This window comes from Gymnogyps californianus, chromosome 12 (assembly GCF_018139145.2).
Source record: "Gymnogyps californianus isolate 813 chromosome 12, ASM1813914v2, whole genome shotgun sequence".
NCBI lineage: Eukaryota > Metazoa > Chordata > Aves > Accipitriformes > Cathartidae > Gymnogyps > Gymnogyps californianus.
Window position 1 is genome coordinate 20455067 of NC_059482.1, and position 19705 is coordinate 20474771.

The following is a 19705-nucleotide window of genomic DNA, read 5'->3' on the forward strand; positions in this document are numbered from 1 at the left end:
GGCTAGGTGCAGTGTATCAAAATTAGAAACAATTGTTTAATGAACAGTAACCTATATATTCCAGTGAAGTTTGCAAGAAACAAGAGTCTGAAGTTAAGCATCTTAAAAGTACAGTTTTGAAAAGTGAAATCCACAGATCTCAGTAGGAGCTGCAGGGTTTCTGTTCTAGTGAAAAACATTAGTCATGTATTTCATTGCTTCCTTACATCTATTAAGTATAAAGACCTTCGTCAGGAAAATAGTTCTGAAAAATTTAGGAATATTTCACATGGCTTCCAGGTCTATAAATATGATCACACTCTTACGAAGAGAAACAGGAAAAATTCCTACTCACCGGCATTACATATCATGGTGACCAAGAAAGCAGAGTAGGCTCCTGCTCCCTCATGGCTTCTTTACAGCATTCCTTTCACTTTGCTGAAGTTGCTGCTCAGAAGAAACAGGAGTAGCTTTGGTAAGCAGAGCTATCCCTGCGGCTGGCTGACATAATTTAGGACAGGCAGTACATTGATCTTCTATTTCCCTTAATAGGTCACACGTACAAAACGGATACACCAACGGATTGTTCATCTAAAGCAGAATTAATTGCACACACACGGTCACACACTACAATTTCTGCCAACATGATTTGGAATGCAACTAAGAAAACCTCAGTTGTGGACGTGTGCTATTGCAGAACAACATATAACTTAGCTAAACTGGCAGATATTATTTAGACCTCTGATGGAATGAGTAGAAAGCCACATTTTTGATCATATAATGCATATTACATACCTCCTAAAGATTTGCAAGTTTTTTGGACTACGGCTCTTTTTCTTTTGTTTCTGGTCAGACTGCCATCAGTTTGTCACTTCCAATTAACCTGAATATGTACATTTTCTAATTTCCAGTTACACCTTTCCAGACTTCGGTCACTGGCAAATGTCTCTTCAGAAATGCAGCATCTCAGACTTCAACAGAACATCAGCGCATCATACTTTAATTCACTGACCATTTCAGTTTAATACTAGCCACAACTCACACAAGTCTGCGAGCAGCTAAACTGTTTCCGTCTCCCTATTGAGTGTACTAATATACATATGTAGCTTGACTTGGGATTTCTTTTTGTGCACACTGAAGATTATTTCCCATTTTACAGTGACAAGAGCAAAGCCTAGAAATAGATGAATTTAACTCACTTTTATCTAATGTTAGTGTAAGGTTCAGTGTCTTCATCCACTGATACGCCATGCAATAATCAGTAAGTCAACTGTTTTGTAGCTCCATAACATTATTCAAAACTCCAAAATATCAGAGTTTCACACTGAAACAGATGATAAGAAGTATGTGTATATACGTACATAAACCCCGTCAGGAATACCTGTCCTTAACAAAAGGTTCCTCTCTACCTCCCCAGCTATATATTTTGAAAACAAAACCAAAAAGCTTTACAGTATATTTCGGAACAGTCAGTTTGCTCTCTGAGCACAATAAAAAAAAAATCCCTCTGCCATACAAAAAAAATACTATATAAGTTTATTATAATTTAGGAACATGAGTAAAAGGAAAGTATTTTACAATAGCTTAAAGTCCATGGCAATCTCTCCTGTCTTTGTGTTGAAATTTATAGCATACGTGACAGCACTAGGAAGGTCTGACAGAGTTTCTGATTCAATAACAGAACTGAAGAAATAGACAGCTTGCTTGCAGTGGGGATTCCATCCACAGTTTCCCTATAGGAGAGAGTTAAAAGTGAAAGCAGTCAAAACTCTACGATATTATTACTAGACAGTAATAATGCAGCAAGAGTTCTTGTTCCCAGTTCAGTATAAAATGATCAGATAGTTATCACCTCCATTGCCATCCATTCCATTATAGGAATTACATAACTTGAAATACCATATGCTACACTGCACAGTGAAGTCGTAGAGGAAAAAAAATGGATCTGGTCAAAGAATACTTAGATAGAATACTGAAAATACTTACTCCTTCCCCTCAAAATTTTTGCTTTTGTTAAACTAAGAAAAGGGATTTGTATGAATAAATTCTACTTTGAGCTAGCATCATATTTAAGTTCTGAATGTGGTTCCAAACTATGGGAGTATTTGGATCCAATTCAGGCTCTCCCATTTTAAGGTACATCTCCTTCTCCCCCCAAAAATATGAACAGATAATTCTACTAGTTCTGTCTACACAGTATTCAAACAGTGTAACAAAGAGCACTACATAAACCAAGTATGGCCAACAGAGACCCATTTTTCAGCACTGTAATCCTATAGACTTTGACATAATAAATTAGATTGAAGAAATACCTTTTCATTTGAAATTTGCATCAGTCCTGTACTAATGGAGATATCAGCAGCAAGATGATATTCCATCCACAGAACTGCTCCATGGCTCTTCCTTTCCTGGGGAGAGGCAGAGGATCAAAACCTGTTACTTTATACAATACTGACAGCTTAAACGCTGCACCCATTCCTCATAGTCTAGGTGAGAGCTGTAAAAGCATAACTTGTTTCCTTGAAAAAAAGTTGACCAGCTGAATGATTTGGTAAATGGGTAGCAACTTTTAAAGTATTTGCAGATATGAAATCTTAAAAGGACAAGGAAGAATAGAACATGTCATAACTAAATCTGCTCAGAACCACAGTCATTCAACAGGCACTCGATAACATGACATAAATTATATGGCATATTTTGAGAGTACCTCCTTCAGAGACTGCAGCTTCTATTGTTTCTGAATTTTGAGGAAATATTTAATACACATACCATCTCACTTCAAGTGTCTGCTCCACAAGGAGCAGAGGTCATGCTAGCGTGTTGCCTGTAAATACAGCAACTGGTGCAAAGGCACAGAGACCCCATGCAGATGGTTCTGGATTTTGTGAAACCTTGAATTTTGTTTCACAAAGAGAAACATATAATTACAGCAGTGTTTGAGTTACATAAGCTCTAGATAGTGAAAAATAACTTTCCCCTGGTTTTTAATTCTTAACAGCATTTCAAGTTTGAACAGAATTAAGTACAATCTGTAGTTATAGTGAAAAATATCTCAGAAGACGTGACAAATATCAAGATTGTCAGAGTTATAGTTAAAAGGAAGAATAGCGTACACTTCAAAGCTATTAAACAGAATAATTTTGAAAGCTAAATAGGAGCTTTTTCTGCAAGAACTCAGCAACAGGGAACAAACGGAAAGATTAAAAGCATCCAGACAATGGTTTATTTTCTCTGAACTATAAATTAATCTATTTAAGTTCTAAATCACGGTAACATCTAGAAAAATGTTATTTTTGAAATACAGGCATATTATCTAAGAAATTACCCTTATTGTTATAGCCTATTGTGAATAGCCACAGGAAATTTGTGTCAGAGTAACTTCCACAACTTGAGGTCACATTATTAAAAACCGTCAAGTATGTTCCCACTAGTTAACCGTAATACACAAAGAGATTGAATATGAGGTAAAAAAAATGGATGATGACAAGACTATTTATTGCAATGAGAAAACTCACCGTAAAAGATTTACAGAACCCTCTGTGCTGAGACAGTGTTGCGGTACAGTCTTTCTGAAGTCAAATGTCAAAACTTCCTGGGGGTCAGAGAGTGACTTGCAAGGATATTCCCACAGAGGGTGAGGTTCTGCTTCCTTGGATTCCCTAAAATTCAGAGAATTCTGAAGAAAGAAAGTAATAAAACTATCTGAAAACAATCCAAAGGCAAACAGTCCTTGTTTTCAAGTTAATTATGTGTCCTGAACCCAGAGCTTTTAAGCAATAAAGCTGCAAGAGGACACGACTGCACTTCTTAGGCACAAGGGAAAATATGTACTACATGCATGAACTAATTGCTATGACTATGGTCCTCAGCAGTGAAACAGAAACAGGCACTTTCAAAATACAACACATTTAACTTTTCTTCTCCCTTGAGATGAATTCTACTCTAGAACTGCCTGTACTCTTCCACAATGACTACAAAGGCAATCTAAATGGCTAACTCAAATATGGATATTGACAATACAGCTCTAGAAATTTATACAAATAAATGTCACCCTTCATATCTATTTCTCAGAAGTCAAAAAGCCTTTTTCAAAAGTACCTGCAAGGGCAAGTAAGGGCAGTAGAATTCACCTATGAACAACTCCCAGATGATTTGATTTCAAGCTCAGAACAAAATTTTGAGATCAGTATTTTTCTTTTTCAATGAACAGAAGTATTTTCAAAACAGTACAAAGTAATGAAGAGCTTGACAAATGAGAAGAAACATACAACCCCAAAACCTACGCCACACAAGTTAGTTTTGCAAGAACTAAGTAGCCACCATATTTATGAAAAACTAAAACAATCGTGTTCTGCCTAATATACAAGTTTTTCAAGTGTCACTAAATACTTTTTTAAGCCAAGGTGAGTTTTGTTCTGTTTTGCCGAGACTTGTGCTAAAACTATTTCAGTCTTCTTACTTTAATCATATCATCCATAGTCTGGACATCAAAACCTTCACAGGTGCCACATGGACTCCGGATTCTCCATAAGTCCTAAAAAAGAAAACAGGATTTTGTTTAGCTTTATTAAAGGAAATACGAAATCGTAAAATAATTTTAGCTGTAGATTAGACATCTGATAACAAGATAAAGACTCTCTACTATCTATACATTCCTAAACCATTAGAACTACCACAAGAATCAGAAGATAGTGTAATTCTGGGAAAATATTTTGCAAGTCAGTTAATTCTTTAGCCTCTGTTTTCAACTCCTCTAAAGAATCTGCCACATTTCCTACCATCTCTATGCACAGTTTACTTCAGAGTAAAAATGCTTTTGCTAATTGCTTAACTGTAACGACATATCCCTATTCTTACAAGACAGAACAGCCTACAGAACCAGTTCTGCAGAATACCTTAGAACACTGTGTCTGTTCCTTCTGTCTAATCAAGAACTGGTAAATGCAGAGGTTATTTAAAAAAATCCACAGATTCTAGTCTTTGAGTCTAGATTCACCACTGAACAAAGAGGAAAATGCAAAATTAAAGCAATAGCTTTTGGAATAGCTTAATGGAAGGAAACACAAGTTAAATGTTCTACCCAAATAGCTATGTGGAATCATCTCTGAACACAATCCTGTACATAAAAGTATAAAACTGAAGTCCAGGTGACATGAATGTTACTCTACATTCTGCTACTAGACTGCTGAATAGTCTTAAGTCATCACTCTGCATGCTTCAGTTTCCTCATTCAGAACACGAAGAGTATAATGCTTACTTCCTTACAAAATGCTTTGAGTTCTAGGGAAGTAAATCCTCTAGATAAGAGAGCATGGAATTAAAATTAACTGCTTATTTCAATCTGATTACTGTTGATTAGTCTTAAACATCTGCTTCCTATTACAAGATTCAGATCTACATTATTTACTCAGTATATACTAAAATTCTCTACACTTTTGCAGAAAACTGAAAGGTATGTAAAAACATGCAGCGTAGTTGATTAGTCCCAGAGGGAAAAAGAACATACATATTTTCACATGCACAAATCAAAGGCGGAAGTAAGAGAACAAGGTTAAAGAGCATTTGAACAAGGAAACTGTTAAGGGAGAGAAGGCTCAGACACAAAACTACACAGCTGGTGAACCAGACAGAGGGAAGAAGAGAGAGAGAAAAGACCTGGCATTTTTAACAGATAAACTGAAGGTTATGTTTATGTGAAAAGTCATTAGATTATAGGCATTTTTTAAATTTACAGATATGTATATTTTAGTCACGCAATTTCAGACTAAAGGGTCCCCTCGCTGAAGCTACTGGACAAAAACTTTGCATATTAATTATGGAAGTACTTATTTAATTTCCATTGTCATGGTAGGTAAACTCTTCACAATCTTTAGTGACCAAGTTCTTAATAACTGCAAAAAAGTTTATATCTTTGTACAATTTCTGAAAGATGACTTTTCAACATATTTTTAAGATGTGCTCAAATTTAGAACTGTGCACAGCCTCAAGTGGTTAAAAAAAAGAACATGCAATTATGAATCCTGCCTACAGTCTTATACCCATAAAGCATCACTTAAAAAAGTGGTATTTTGCAGAATATCTAATTTTATAAATAACCACAATTCTCACATGCTTCAGCAATATCTCTCTAATCTAAAGAAATATTTTAAAACATTCAGCCCTTTCGTTTAAACAGGCAAAATTACTCAAATTAATTTTCTGACAAGAGATGGCTGAAATAGCAAAACCCATCTTCAAGATGTCAAATATTCTTTTCTCAGGTGGTAAGTGCAAAACGTATTGAAGCGGACAGCATTAAGACGAGATGAACTTGTTAAAAAATCCTGAAGAGTACTCAATTTTAAGTGGATTTGTGTAAACATCAAATGGACAGTTCTAAACAATCTCACCTGAAATTCCACAATCATCATGTGCAAAGACGCAGACTGAGGTAGAACAGTGACACTGCTGGTAAGGTGACTGGTCACAGCTGTCCTAGCATACCAGAAATACAGGTTATGCCACGGCAACAAACTTGTAGTAAAAAATGGCTCTCCCACAAGAACAGAAATCTTGGCAAAGAAATTAGGAGATAAAAAGCATTATAATAAAGAACAACAACTCAATAACACAGGCTGTTTATATCTTCAATAGTTGACAATGCAATATAGCAAGTGAAGTCATCTAGACAAAAACTTCTACTGTTCCATAAGGATTTAATTACTGCATACACTGCATAACAGACATCTTTCTGTGTTTTTAGTTGGCAAATTTTAAAATGAATTTTCCTGCAACAAAGTTTGAGAAAATATTGCAGTTTTAGGTTGGAAGGCTTTGTAGTAAGAGTCATAGAATTTTGAAATTTTTAATTTAAGGATGTTAGTACTTCCAAATAGACTGCAATCTTCTGAGTGTCTTGAGAAAGAAGAGCTACAGCCTAGCAGAATATATGCAGTTAAACCAGTTTAACTGCCCTTACAACTAGTGTAGATTAGGCAGGAAGGGGAAGTCATACCCTTTCAAAAACAAAGCAAAAACCCTCCCACAGTCTTTAGACTAAGCCTCATTTAGTTTCAGTGGGACAAGGTTTGAACCATCTACTCATCACACTTTATATGAACTGGGATATACTGGGATTCACTGTGGTTACAGTAGCACAGTAGGAAAGCAAGATTCATTTTCACCTTCCGCTCCCCACCACCCCACTGAAATTCAGTAGTGGGCAACTGTAACATACCTTTTTATCTTCCAAATGAGAAGACGTCAGCAACTCAGGACGTGCTTCTATTATTTTAATTTTATCTCCAAGATGATTTGCTTTAAAAAACTAAAAAAAAACCAAACCCCAAACCAACCAAACAAACAAGTTAGCACAGTCTTTATCAAAAGCTACAGTTGAGACTCAAACCCATACCAAAATAATAGTTCTATTACAAATAAACAAAAAAGAAACCAATAGCCAAAAGAAATTTTTAAAAAACTGCCTACCATAATTCATCAGGATGATGTAAGTCTACTCTTGAAGGGTGCATGCACTTACAGCCAACATGTCACACCTAGTGAACTAAAGCACGTGCCCTACGTATTCCTTCAATTAAGTATATAAAAAGGCAGGTAACACAAAAGTTGCCTCACCTTCGTTCATTTGTACTTTGAAGCATATGGAAAGGACAGTCAAGAAAGATAAAAATTACTTCAACTATGAATACACTGCATATCTGGCTTCTGTTTGAGATCAGGTTTGAAGCCTAATTTGCCTACTGTTCATGTTTTTGTACTCCTAAGCCACATGCTGAGATAGACCTCTTTCAAATATATAGTGCCAACTAAAACAGACACAGTCGAACGATGACTTCAGGAAGCTGCTTCCAGTCACTTCTTAGGCATTAGCTGCCTCTCCTGAACAGCCTCCACTCCACTGGCAAGGCCTTCTGCACTCTACCTCAAGGAAGCAGCTGAAACATTGCTTGCAGTTAAGACCCACTGCCTGCTGTCTCCCAAGAGCCAAACAGCAGAGCAGGCATTCCCAACTTGTCTCAGCTGGAAAACAGAACTGCTAGATGCCACTTGCCAGGTAAGACTGGTGCAAGCTACGGGATGCTCTCACATTCCACTAATCCTCAGAAACAAACAGCTTGGCTTTTATCACCAATGCAACGAGGGCAGCAGAGCAGCAGCTCAAGCAGACAAGCCAACACCATCTGCAAGGAGAGATCAAGCACTGGCGACCGTAATTCCCTCTGCTCAGCTCAACTTCCCCAGTGGCCTATTCAGCTTATGGCTAAAGCTATGAGATTGGATATATCTCTGACGGGATGTATTCCTCCAAGCATACAGCTCTGTACAACTACTTGGAAAAAGTCAGAACTCCTCCCCGCAATGTATCCCACCTCCCACAGTCTTGTCAAACTGTATGATCAAATACATTCATTAAACTGATTTAACCTCCAAGCAATTGATGCAAGGACAATCAAAGGCATCGGCTCTGGCCTTAGAAATGCCATGAGTTCATTTACTGCTTTAACAGAAAACTGAATACTCACTTTTTCCATGACAGAACAGGACACAGCAGAGTTTTCTAATGTAAACACCTGAAGAAAATACACAACGCTTAATCAACTAGCTTTATAATTTTTAATTAAAGGAATATGTAAACAAACAATGAAGGAACTATTTTGATGCCCTAGTGAACATAGTTCATAAGAACCATGCATCTATTCCACAGCCCACTGTCATGTACCTTTTTAACAACAACAAACACACCCCCAATAACTACAGGCTAAATAATGCTGTTTTCACAGCCATACAACAAAAAACCCAACAGAATGCAAACACTTATTTTCCATTTTTAAGATGCACCTAGCATATTAACATTTGCTCTAGGCATATATATACTCCTGAACAAATGCAAGCATATTGCCAGTGTGCTGAATCAACCTCCATTAGTGCTTACTCCTTGTAAGCACTGCTTAACAAGATCTGACTGTATCAGCTGGAAAGAGCTCAGATGTACAATGCAGCACACCAGTCTTTTGAAGTAAGGAAAAAAATTAGGTTTTATGCAAAATCGGTGAATAGTTAGGCAATACGCTGCTACAGGGCTAGGAAAATATTATGGGAATCTCTGCGTCTGCCCTATTCATTTCCTCTCCTGGTCATCTGTGACCAGCCACTACTAAAGGCAAAAATACAGGGGCCATGGATCACTGGTTTAACTCAGCATGTTTGTTTATTTCTGTGAATTGCCTAGCATCTTCCTCAGGATTATATTACATTACACAGTCCCAGATATTCAGTCCAACTATAATGGATTTTAGTTTGAAGAGTCCCAGGAGAGAACTCATCAAGTACAGTATATACATGAGACAGCAAGGCAGCTCTCATTTACACATAGACTCAGTATTCTTACTGCTTCCTATCTTGCTGTTACAGACGTTCCATTTCAGACTAGATAATAAATATAATTATGGAATTGGAAACATAAAAGAAGAAAAAAAATTGCCAGACATTTAGGTCAGTAGAAAGAGTATTTCCAAAAGCACCAAGATACAAGATGGCAAACAGGAATCAGTGGGGAATAAGGAACACCACTTTCGTTCAAGGCTACATATTGGTAAACATCAAAACTGGTAATTATTATCTCCCTAGACTTCAGCTTGATCAGAGATGAATTTAACCTCCCACTTCAACACAAAGGGAGCCTCCTTGTCACTTGTCACTGAAGAGGCACTGGAAATAATTAAATAATGGGCTGGAAATGCTGAACGGTATGAGAGAACTAAAAATACCAAGCTAAACCACAAAGATCAGAAAACAGGAAGAAGTACTGTACCTGCTTTGCTCCAAGATAGTGAGCCAGCACAGGCAGCAGACTGCCATCACTGATACAGAGGCAAACACTATCTGTTTTCAGAACCTACAGAAATTAAATAGTCATTGTTATTCCTATTCCAGATGAAAAAGTTTTCAAATTCTAGACATTTTGGTGGCGTTTTTTCCTACTTTATACGCTTCCATATCAAATAAGGACTGGGAGATACAGTGATTAATATAACAACTTCAAGCAGAACAGAATAGTGTAAGAAATGTTCATGTAATCCATGTTTTAGGTCAGAAAAAGTTTGCACAAAAACTTACTGGGTGTCTTTATTCAACTATCAATACCCCTTCTAACAAATACACAGACCTGCTACAAATTCCTATGCAAAAATGGCTGCTTTCAATTTAAAAAAAGTAATACCAAAGTTTTCATGACAAAATATAACTTATATCTGCTCATGTAAATAAAATACACGTTGTGAGCAGTCTTTTAGCAAGGGAGAAACAAATTCCATAAATAACTACTGCAAATAAAACAATACACACATCTATCACAGAAGCCAAAAAACCTACAAGCAACATGCACTCACTTTCATCAAAGACTTGATGTATTGGCGTGTTCGGTTCTGATCATTTAATTCCCCAAAGCGCGGTCTATTCCAAAGAAGATGAGCCTGACATCTACAAACAGGACTCTCAACACGAACATCTGCTTTATTCTCCTCTTCTCCTCTGCAAAAATTTCAATGAAGAATTAACTTGGCATCAGTAACATGTTTTTGCAAACAGGTACATTTACGCATTTTAGCTAGTATGCACATTAATGCATATGGACTCCACTCTTACTTATTCAAATTTACTAGTTCTGCAGCGACCTTTTTTTAGTTTTGCATTTCCAAATGAAAAGAAGAGCCAATTTTCACTTTTTTTAAAAAACAAAACCAAGAACCCCCTAAACTTTCCCACTGACTGTGATGGTTAGGTATTTTAGGCTTTGACTTTTTAGAAAAAAGTTACTTGTTTGGATTCCTAAGTAAAAAAGGCACATAAAATTCAGGCATTAACTTTTAAAGCTGGCATTGATTTTTAAAAATGTTGGCTGCTATTGTCATCACAATCAACATGATTAAGCTCCTTTTAATTTCAGCAAAAAGCATTAATCTCAAAAAGACAGTGCTGACGAAGAAAATAGAAAATGAAGAGACAGAATGGCAATTATTTCACTCCTTTACCTATATGCCAGCTCAGCTGAGCTGTATTTTAGGATTTCCAGGAACCTACCATGAGTGGTTTTTGTTTCTCTGTCACAGAATGCCACCAGGTATAAGGTAGGAGCCTGCAGTCCAAACATCAACTGTGGTTTTATGCATCATGTGTTTTTTTCACCTGTGCATTGCCCATGAAGTGGCTTTTAATAATTTTCTAGTCTTTAGGTTCTTATCTTGCTTTTCTACAAAATAGCTGCTCTAACAGCAGCAAATACTCGAGCGTGGAATAAAATACCACCCTTTTTCACACACAGCTATTGTTACCTGGCTTTCTGCAGCTTATACCACACAGAGTACTCATCACGACAGGCAGTCAGGTACACCTTCTCACCCTGGAGAACCGGCTCCTCGTTTGGAAGAAAATACACACACTGCATCCAGTGATCTCTCCACTGAAAAGGAGTGATAAACAAAACCTTAGGAATTAACTCATAGATAGTAAATGGAAAGTAAACAAATACCAGGAAATCAATTAGTAAGAACGGGCACAACTTTGAAGCACTGATGTACAACTAGTTGAAAGATCTTGCTCACATCAGCAAGGCTGAATAAGGACTAATACCATATATTGAATAAACGTACTTTATATAGATTTCGTACAACAGAGTAAGCCTGAGACCACTAGCTTGCTGACTAGCTAAGCTTGTATTTTAATCAAATGAAAAACAAATCCAAAATACACTTTGCATTTATTAATGCAGTTTCCCCTCTATAGTTCACTTATGTTAGCAACCTGTATTGAATTGCTGACAGTAACCAGTGGTTGGAGCCTCATGCATCAAATGAGGTCACTTAGTGTCACTCTGATATGACAGCACAACTATTTTGTGTTTCAAAAAGCTATTTTCTGCACTGCAAATATCCCAAGCTGATCAGTCATTCTAAGCTGACCGAATGCCCTGAAGCCTGATAGTTACAAATTCTATTCTCAAACACACTAAGTGCAAAAAATCATTTTCTAGCTTCCTTTTGACTAAGTTGATCCTACTAGTAAACACATTCATACAAAAACACATGAATCTGATTTAATAGTGATCTCTTGTTCCTCTAAACATCCAATATCAACCCAGCATTTTCCCACACCAGTCTTTTTTATTGGAGTATAAATATATTACCATAAACTTAACACTTATTTGGAAATTTAATAGAAGAGTGACATAGAAGCAAACCACAGACTAATATTTTGACCAGGGACAGAGACTAGTTAAGGAAAAATATGTGGAAATCTTTGGTTTATTTCTTTAAAATAAAATACGTCTGGAAGACAGCTTCAGTTTTTAAGCTTTACATTACATCTTACATTTAAGTTTTACATTAAAGAAAACCTAAAACGGGTGCATACTAAAATTAACATTTCTATGATTTACTTATTTAGCATTTTCCAATACATAAAACATTAGCAAAGTTCCTATACAGTTTAAGAGACAGCTGCTTAAAACACCCAGTACAGCCTTTACTCAAAATAATTACTGGTAGTCATCTGATGATAGTATCTGAAGGCTCAGTATTTTACCTGGAAAGCAGAAGTGGATTTTACCCAGTACGGAGCCATTGTGCAATTTATCATCCCAGAGGGGTCCATGTCAATATCCCACCAGGAAAGTACAATTTGTGCCTTGCCAGATTTTACAAGCTCCAGCTGCACTCTGTAGTAGGTAGAAGCACTCCTTACCGGCTTACTGAAATCCACACTGCAGAGAAGAATCAAAATTGTAAAAAGAAATAGTTCAGCATTCTTCAGAAATTCTCACTAGCTTCCTAAGCTGAATACACAACTTATATAAAAGGCGTAACAGGAAAATTTTGTTTTGAACAAAACAATGCCTACCTTACCTGAACATTGTCACCACATCACTAAGGATAGTGAAGTCACTTGAAGGCATCTGGTTCAGCTGGATATCACAAACAGAAGGAACACCTGGACAGTTCTCCATTTCTGAAGGGGAGACAATAATTTTTTCACCATCCTCTGCTTCGACACGAACAGGAAACAGTTTGTTCCAGGACCACATTCTTTTGGATTCCACTAACTGGACATACACTGTTGCCCTGTGAGGCACTGCCTCACATCCTTCCTGAGTGGTCAAAACAAAGGGTAAATGCATTCAACACATCTGACTTATTAACATGCATGAGAATTAAATCAAATGAAATGTGAACCAATTTAAAGAAAAGTTGGACTCGGAGCTTTGAAATCTTAAACACAAATTATTTCAGAGACTTCTGCAACATCAGAGCACTTTCACTTTGTCTCTATCTGTGAAATACGATACACTTATCTATCCTGTTCAGTGTGGTTCAGCAAGGCCAGATTACTTTATTAACCATGCAACAGTATCATTTTACTAGCCTCAGTTAAACATGTATTTCCATTCTTGTTCTGAGATGAGAGATCTATCTTGAGCTTCTCAAGGCAGATAACTACTAAGCTATCAACATAAAACAGAGTTTGTGACTGCAATGAGTAAATAAGAAAAATAATGGCTCAAATATTTATGCAGAAACAACTCTGTATCAATGTTTAAAGAGTAGAAAACATGGAAGTTGTTCTAAAAAAGCACTGTGAACTAAGAGCTGTGAAGTCCAAGAACAATGCTTTTACAAAAAAGATTAATTACAATTTAGAGTTGTATACGGAGAGCAGCAAAAAGTTATGGAGTGCTGTTGTCTTTATATGTAAAACTGGTGAAATGAAATTTAGAAACCTAAATAAAGTTTTGCCATCCACATTTTAATTAAAGGGAAATATTAGAAAGGGTAAAGGAGAGAGCCCTAAAATTATACCCATACATTATGTGTCAAAAAACCCACTGGATATTAATTTGATTACAGTGTTTAAACTATTTCCACAGGCAAAAAACATGCGGAGTAGCAAGAGCTCCTTAGGAAAAAAAACCCAAAACAATCAATGCCTGAGAGGTGAAGCCCATCAAATTTAGGAGGGGGGGGGGGGGGGGGGGGGGGGAAATCATCTTTCAAAACATCTTGGGAGCTATTTGCCATTGCAACAAACTACTAAGGAAAGCTCCAAATCAAAACTGGATGCCTTTCTGAAAGACATTTGTTAACTAGCAAGTTACTGGTTTTAATACAAAGCAACTAAGTCTAATTTCAGAGCCTGTGATTTACAATATGTACTCCAATAGCTTTATTCTAGGAATGAATCAAGTAAATTATTCACTGAATAAGAAATTAGCACAGCTGATGGTGTATTTACAAAGGATACAGAAGCCTAAATCAAGTATAACCTCTATCCCACTCCAAAAAGGACAAAAGAGTTTCTCTAGGGACAAATCTGACACACTATCAATTTCTGTTTTCTTACCTGTACAAGGTATTTGTGTGCATGCTCATAGGTTGGTAAAGCTCCTTCCCCTATCAGCTCTGTATCAAATAATTCCGTTACCAGGATGTTTGCACGACATTGCATATCTCCATCTAAAAGACACAATTTAATATTGTAAAATTAAGACTTTATGTAAGTCTTTCAAGAAGATGCTACACTGAAAACACAAATCATTCAAAAACTTATTCCTGTTAGAGAACCTATTGAAGACTGCAAATTATTTTCCTTTAGAAGTTTACTATGAAATACAAATGACTACTGAAATACTATTACAAAACTTCCTTTTGAAGTAAATTTCCAATGTTACTTTCTAGAGAGTAAAGGATTTGCTTGTCTTAATTAAAAACATTTGGAAAGTAAGGAAAAGACATACTCCTTTATGGTTTTGAGGTACTTGCCAATTTTTTTAACCATTGTCTATTTTTCTCACCTGGGCCAACTGTGACTTCAGTGGAGTGCTTGTTGATTACCTTGATCTTGTCACGAAAACCATTTTTCTCCACTATCTTCACAGCAGCATTAGCCATGGGCTTGAAAACCTGTAAATAGCAAGAGTGTAACAAACTAGTAAGCTAACATTAGCTTTCAAAAATGAAAGGACACCAACATAAAATGCAATATATTTAGTCCTGCGAAAATTTTAACATCTTCTGTATCTTTTCCTGTATTTGAAGTTCGTTACCATGAAATAAGACAGCAAGCCTCACTTCAAAAGTTCATAGAGCTCCGATGTCACTGTTACCAACTATTAGCTGTCTCCAAAAGCTACTCCAATTTAACTTTTGAAAGACAAGAATACACGTTAAGAGTATTTTAGCATTTACATTAAACAAACTTGTTATTTTTAAAAATACATATATGCATAAAGAGAGGCCCCAAGAGACTTATATGTGCTCAAGCTATAAAACAAATAAATACATAAAAGAACCCAAAACAACCAGCACTGAAATGGTCACTTAAGTACGCCAAAAATCTGCTTTTATTAACAGCATAACTGTGAAGAGAATTTTTATTTCATTTAGAACGAAGAGAAGAATATAGAAAGTATATAGCTTGAAAATAGCAGAATGAAGAATGTGTTGAAAGGGCTTAACATCCACATCCAGTTTTTAAACTCAAAAATTTTCAATATTCTACTCAGCCACACAACCTGACTACTTAAGAAACTTGTGGCCACTTTGGAACCTAGCCCAAGTTCCAGAACTGGAATAATGTATTGCTATTAGAACACCTATACCAGTAGCTCTCAGACATTTCAGATTAGGCTTTTCTTTTCCATCATGGGCCGGCTTTCCTCCCACAAGCTAGTCATCCTCCTCTGCTAGAGTGGTCAATAAACTACTAAGCAGAAGATAAAAGATTCCTCCTACCACTTCACTTCTGATACTGTCTCTTCCCTACGACTGGCTGTGGACAAATTTATTCTGGAGCTTATTTCTTCCTTTGCCTATATGAAAGATGACTGTCCCTGAAAAACTACGACCTACAGACAAGGGAATCTTCTCTTTGTTTCTTCAAATGTGTAAAAAAAAATTAAACTTGTCAAAACGTTCCTGTTATCCTTAATATAAGTAATGACTGCTAATGACCATCAGGATGTTTCTTAACTGCCAATAAAACAGGAGATGCTCTATCTAATCACAAAGAGATGGAAAAATAAGTTTAGGAGACAGTCTTTTTATTAAGATGGGATCCATGTTATGATTTAGTGGGTCTGAGCACCCATCTCCAAGAGCTGAAACTTATGAAGATCAGCAATATAGTTTGAGAATACTCACATTTTCCAAAAACATTAATCAAGTTTTCCACATTACACTTGAGTTTTGATAAGTAGAGAAGACAGAACACTAAAAAACTTGACTTAGTACTGTTAATCTGTAGATTTACAGAAGCTATCCCAAGAATGAAAAATGTATTGTCTTTTCAACCATATTGTAAGATCCAAGTCTCTCTCACACACATAAAAGCATCAAACTTGCACTTCAGAAACTACAATACAGAACAGCAAATGTATCCACAGCACTGATCATTCAGAAAGAACAACCGCACTAAAGCTCTAAAAAGAAGTTATGAACATGCATGCAAAAGTATGTGCAACCAGTAACAAATGCTTACCTCAATTGCATAGCAGAAATCTGCACCTGCTGAAGCTGCCATCATAGACAGGAGTCCTGTGCCAGTCCCTATGTCTAGAACAATTGCTTTCTCACCTCTTTCTTTTACTCTACTCACTGCAGCACGAATACCTTGGTAATATTTTGTGTTCTGTGGAGAAGGGGGGGAAAAAAAAAAAGAAAAAAGAAAAAAAAAATCAGCAACCTTTTATCTATTTATACTTTTAACTTTTGTGGAGAAATCTTACATTCTCAGACTATGAGTTTATAATTCGAAAAAAGCCTACAGACATTCTTTACGCTATAGTCATATCAAAGCCATTTTCAGAAAAAGCAAGTGTGTTTGGAGGAATCAGTCCATTTAAAGCACATCAATTTCTATCACACTATTCACTCATCATTGATCAATCAGCTATTTACAGTGCATGCATAATTTACAAATGTAATACATTTTCTAGATATAAAAATAATAGTAAGATCTATGTGAGATACTACTGCTTTTCTTATTATTTTTCCCCTGCAGTACCACTCAAATAGTCATATAGAGCCTATGCCAGCATGAGAGCTGATTTAGATTCCTTTCTTCATCTACTGGAAAACATTCATACATGAGAAGCAACATGTGTAAATACTGGCTTTTGGTTATGTGCCATTAAGTGGGGCTACATGCATACCAGCAATAACAACAGGGAAAAAAACAGATCCTGCCATCTGTGAGCTACAGTATACATATTGAAATACATGCTTATATTTACTGCATAACAGCCTATTGTAAGACATTCCTTTCCAAATGATTTACCAAGCCTTTCCAAATAATACACTATCTTTGGACAGTATAAATTTCGAAGGTCTGCTGGATCCCTTTCTGAACAATTCTAGTTAACGCTTTTGACATATAATTCCAGTAGAGTTCTTTTAATTACTTAGACACAACTTGCTGTCTCTATGTGGCTTATTAAGTGCCTGATCCCTCTGGCATGTTTCAACTCAATATGAACTCAAGACTCATAGTATAGGCACCGTAAAAGTCTTTAAAAAGGTTGACTAAATGGTTGACTAAATGGCTAGAGCAGAAAAAACATTTAAACCATTCACTCCACATGTTATCATGCCTGTAAATACGGTGTCTCAATTTTCTTCTCAATCCTAAGCAGTAAATAAGAGCTAAAAATACCACAAAAGAATACAGATAGACTTTACTTACATTCCTATAAAAACTAAGAAGCCTAGATTCACATTTACACCCTTTGAAATTTCATCTAATGAACTCTCTCTGTCAAAATGTCAAACATAGAACAGGAAAAATCAGCTACTGAATGTAAATATCATGTTCGGCAGTAAACAGAACACTATAGTCAGATGTTGATCCAAGAGCAGGTCTGGTACCTTAAAGGGTACAAATTTGATCATTTCATCTTTCAGAGAAATCTGTATAATCATGCAGTGACAGCTACTCAAGAGAAAGCAAATGAGTATTTTCTCACCATTCAGAAGTTTTTTTGCTTCTATACTTACTCTGTCTTTATCATGAAGCATATCTGCATAGCGTGACCTACAATAAAAAAATTCCAGTCAAAATACTACACACTGCAAAGCACAACAAAACTGGTAGATCTTATATAGCTCCCTTTGTTTTCTCTTACTAAGGCAACTGGTCCCCATGGCCCATAAATGCACAGATAACTGACACGCTCTTTGAGGATCTGAACTGTTTCCCAAATCTAAGGAATAATGTCATTTCAGTGATCTGGTCATCAGCATATAAATGAACTAATTAACCGCTGGCATATATCCTCTCTTCAGCATAGGACCCAATACATGAACCTCTGGGGAAAGAGCTGTGAAATAACAGCTGGCACAGACGGAGGTTCATACAGAGCAATATATAGCAATGAAAGACAGCCTAATAATGGTCTATCATTTGTTACCAAGACTTAAATTTCTTTGGTCCCCATTTCTTCATCAGTCGCACTACTTAAAAATACCCCAAAAATCTAATCTTCCCAATTTCTCTGGCTATTACATTAAGCTCTTAAAAAGTTACTACAGGAACAGACAACTGGCAATTATTTGTTGCACTGGGGATTTAAAAGAAATTTAGTCAGTGCATTTTGCCACAACTCAGTCACTGTCAGCATTACGTTAAGCACCTCAGAAAACCTTTAAAAAAATTTAGAAGGAAACAACTTGGAGAATACTTTACAAAATTCTACATTTACAGTTCTGCCCTGTACAACACAGGGCACTGTAACATTTAGACTATCCTACAGTCTGTTCATCTCATGCCCCTGGAACTTCTACAGAGATAAACCCAAAAATTGTCAAAAAAACAAGTTGGGTTTGCTCTTTTTTGTAGCTTTAATGGAACAAGAAGCTACTGTTTCCAGCATACCTTGCGATTTCCTGATGGTAGTCGTAGTTCTCATCCTCTTCTAACCATTCCATTGCACCAGTGGTTGGATTAGGTCTTCCACAAAAGGTCTTCATGATCAATCTCAATTTGTGTTATTTATGTATTATGTGCGGGTTTGCTGCTTTGGCTTCAGTATAATACCCAAAATATTGGCTGTGGAAAAAAAAAAAACCACAAAACTTCAAGTGAAAACAACAGACATCACTTTAGCTATGGATACATATATATACTTTCCCTATTACACCTGCCTCGGCCAGAAGCACTGGTCACTGCCTTGCACTTTTTCTATAAAAACGTTTTAAGCTCAAACCTGTCACCCAGTCCTGTTCAGGAACTCAGCCTAGAAAGAAAATCACCAGTAAATTCACCAGGAAAAACACCTCCCCGCGAGGCGAAGCACGTCTGGCCGGGGGAGGTCAACCACCCTCTCTAGGGGGTCCCCACGCCCTATCTGAGGAGGGACCTGCAAACTCTGGGCAGCGGCAGAGCCGGTCGCACAGCGACCGCAGTGCCCTCCCCGGCTGGGACCCCGGGCCGCGGTGGGGAGGCCCAGGCCGGAGCAAAGCGCCTGCTCAACGCCCTACGCCCGGCAGCGGCAGCTCTGCCGGGGGCGGGCGTCACCTTGGGACAGACCCGGCCGCGAGCAGAGCAGCCTCGGCCCGGACCTTCCCCCACCTCAGGAAGGAGCTGCGACGGGAGACGGCAAGAACGTTCTTCGCTATCCCCTGCCCGAAACCAGCGCCGCGGCCTCATCTCCCCCTCAGGGCCCCACGCCGGTGCGGCGGCA

General features: G+C 37.1%; 1 protein-coding gene across 1 annotated transcript; it reads right to left on the minus strand.

Moving 5' to 3' along the window:
* Positions 1 to 1492: 1492 nt before the first annotated feature.
* PRMT7 (protein arginine methyltransferase 7) lies at positions 1493 to 19638 on the minus strand. The gene is made up of 19 exons (XM_050903903.1): positions 19594 to 19638; positions 18898 to 19071; positions 18021 to 18057; positions 16507 to 16656; positions 14822 to 14930; positions 14371 to 14483; positions 12879 to 13120; positions 12559 to 12736; positions 11310 to 11437; positions 10368 to 10509; positions 9791 to 9874; positions 8502 to 8549; positions 7196 to 7285; positions 6369 to 6530; positions 4439 to 4513; positions 3495 to 3655; positions 2452 to 2457; positions 2292 to 2382; positions 1493 to 1712 (listed from the first exon to the last, which is right to left on the minus strand). The coding sequence occupies exons 2-19, from the start codon at positions 18990 to 18992 to the stop codon at positions 1554 to 1556; spliced, it is 2070 nt and encodes a 689-aa protein (XP_050759860.1). The 5' UTR covers positions 18993 to 19071; positions 19594 to 19638; the 3' UTR covers positions 1493 to 1553.
* Positions 19639 to 19705: the final 67 nt, after the last annotated feature.

Coding starts and splice junctions, on each gene's coding strand:
- PRMT7 (XM_050903903.1), bottom strand. CDS start 18,992: ATGAAGACCTTTTGTGGAAGACCTAATCCAACCACTGGTGCAATGGAA. Junction 10,510..11,309: donor TATAAGCTGCAGAAAGCCAG/GTAACAATAGCT, acceptor AAATTTTTGCAG/AGGAGAAGAGGAGAATAAAG. Junction 9,875..10,367: donor ACATCAAGTCTTTGATGAAA/GTGAGTGCATGT, acceptor TAATTTCTGTAG/GTTCTGAAAACAGATAGTGT.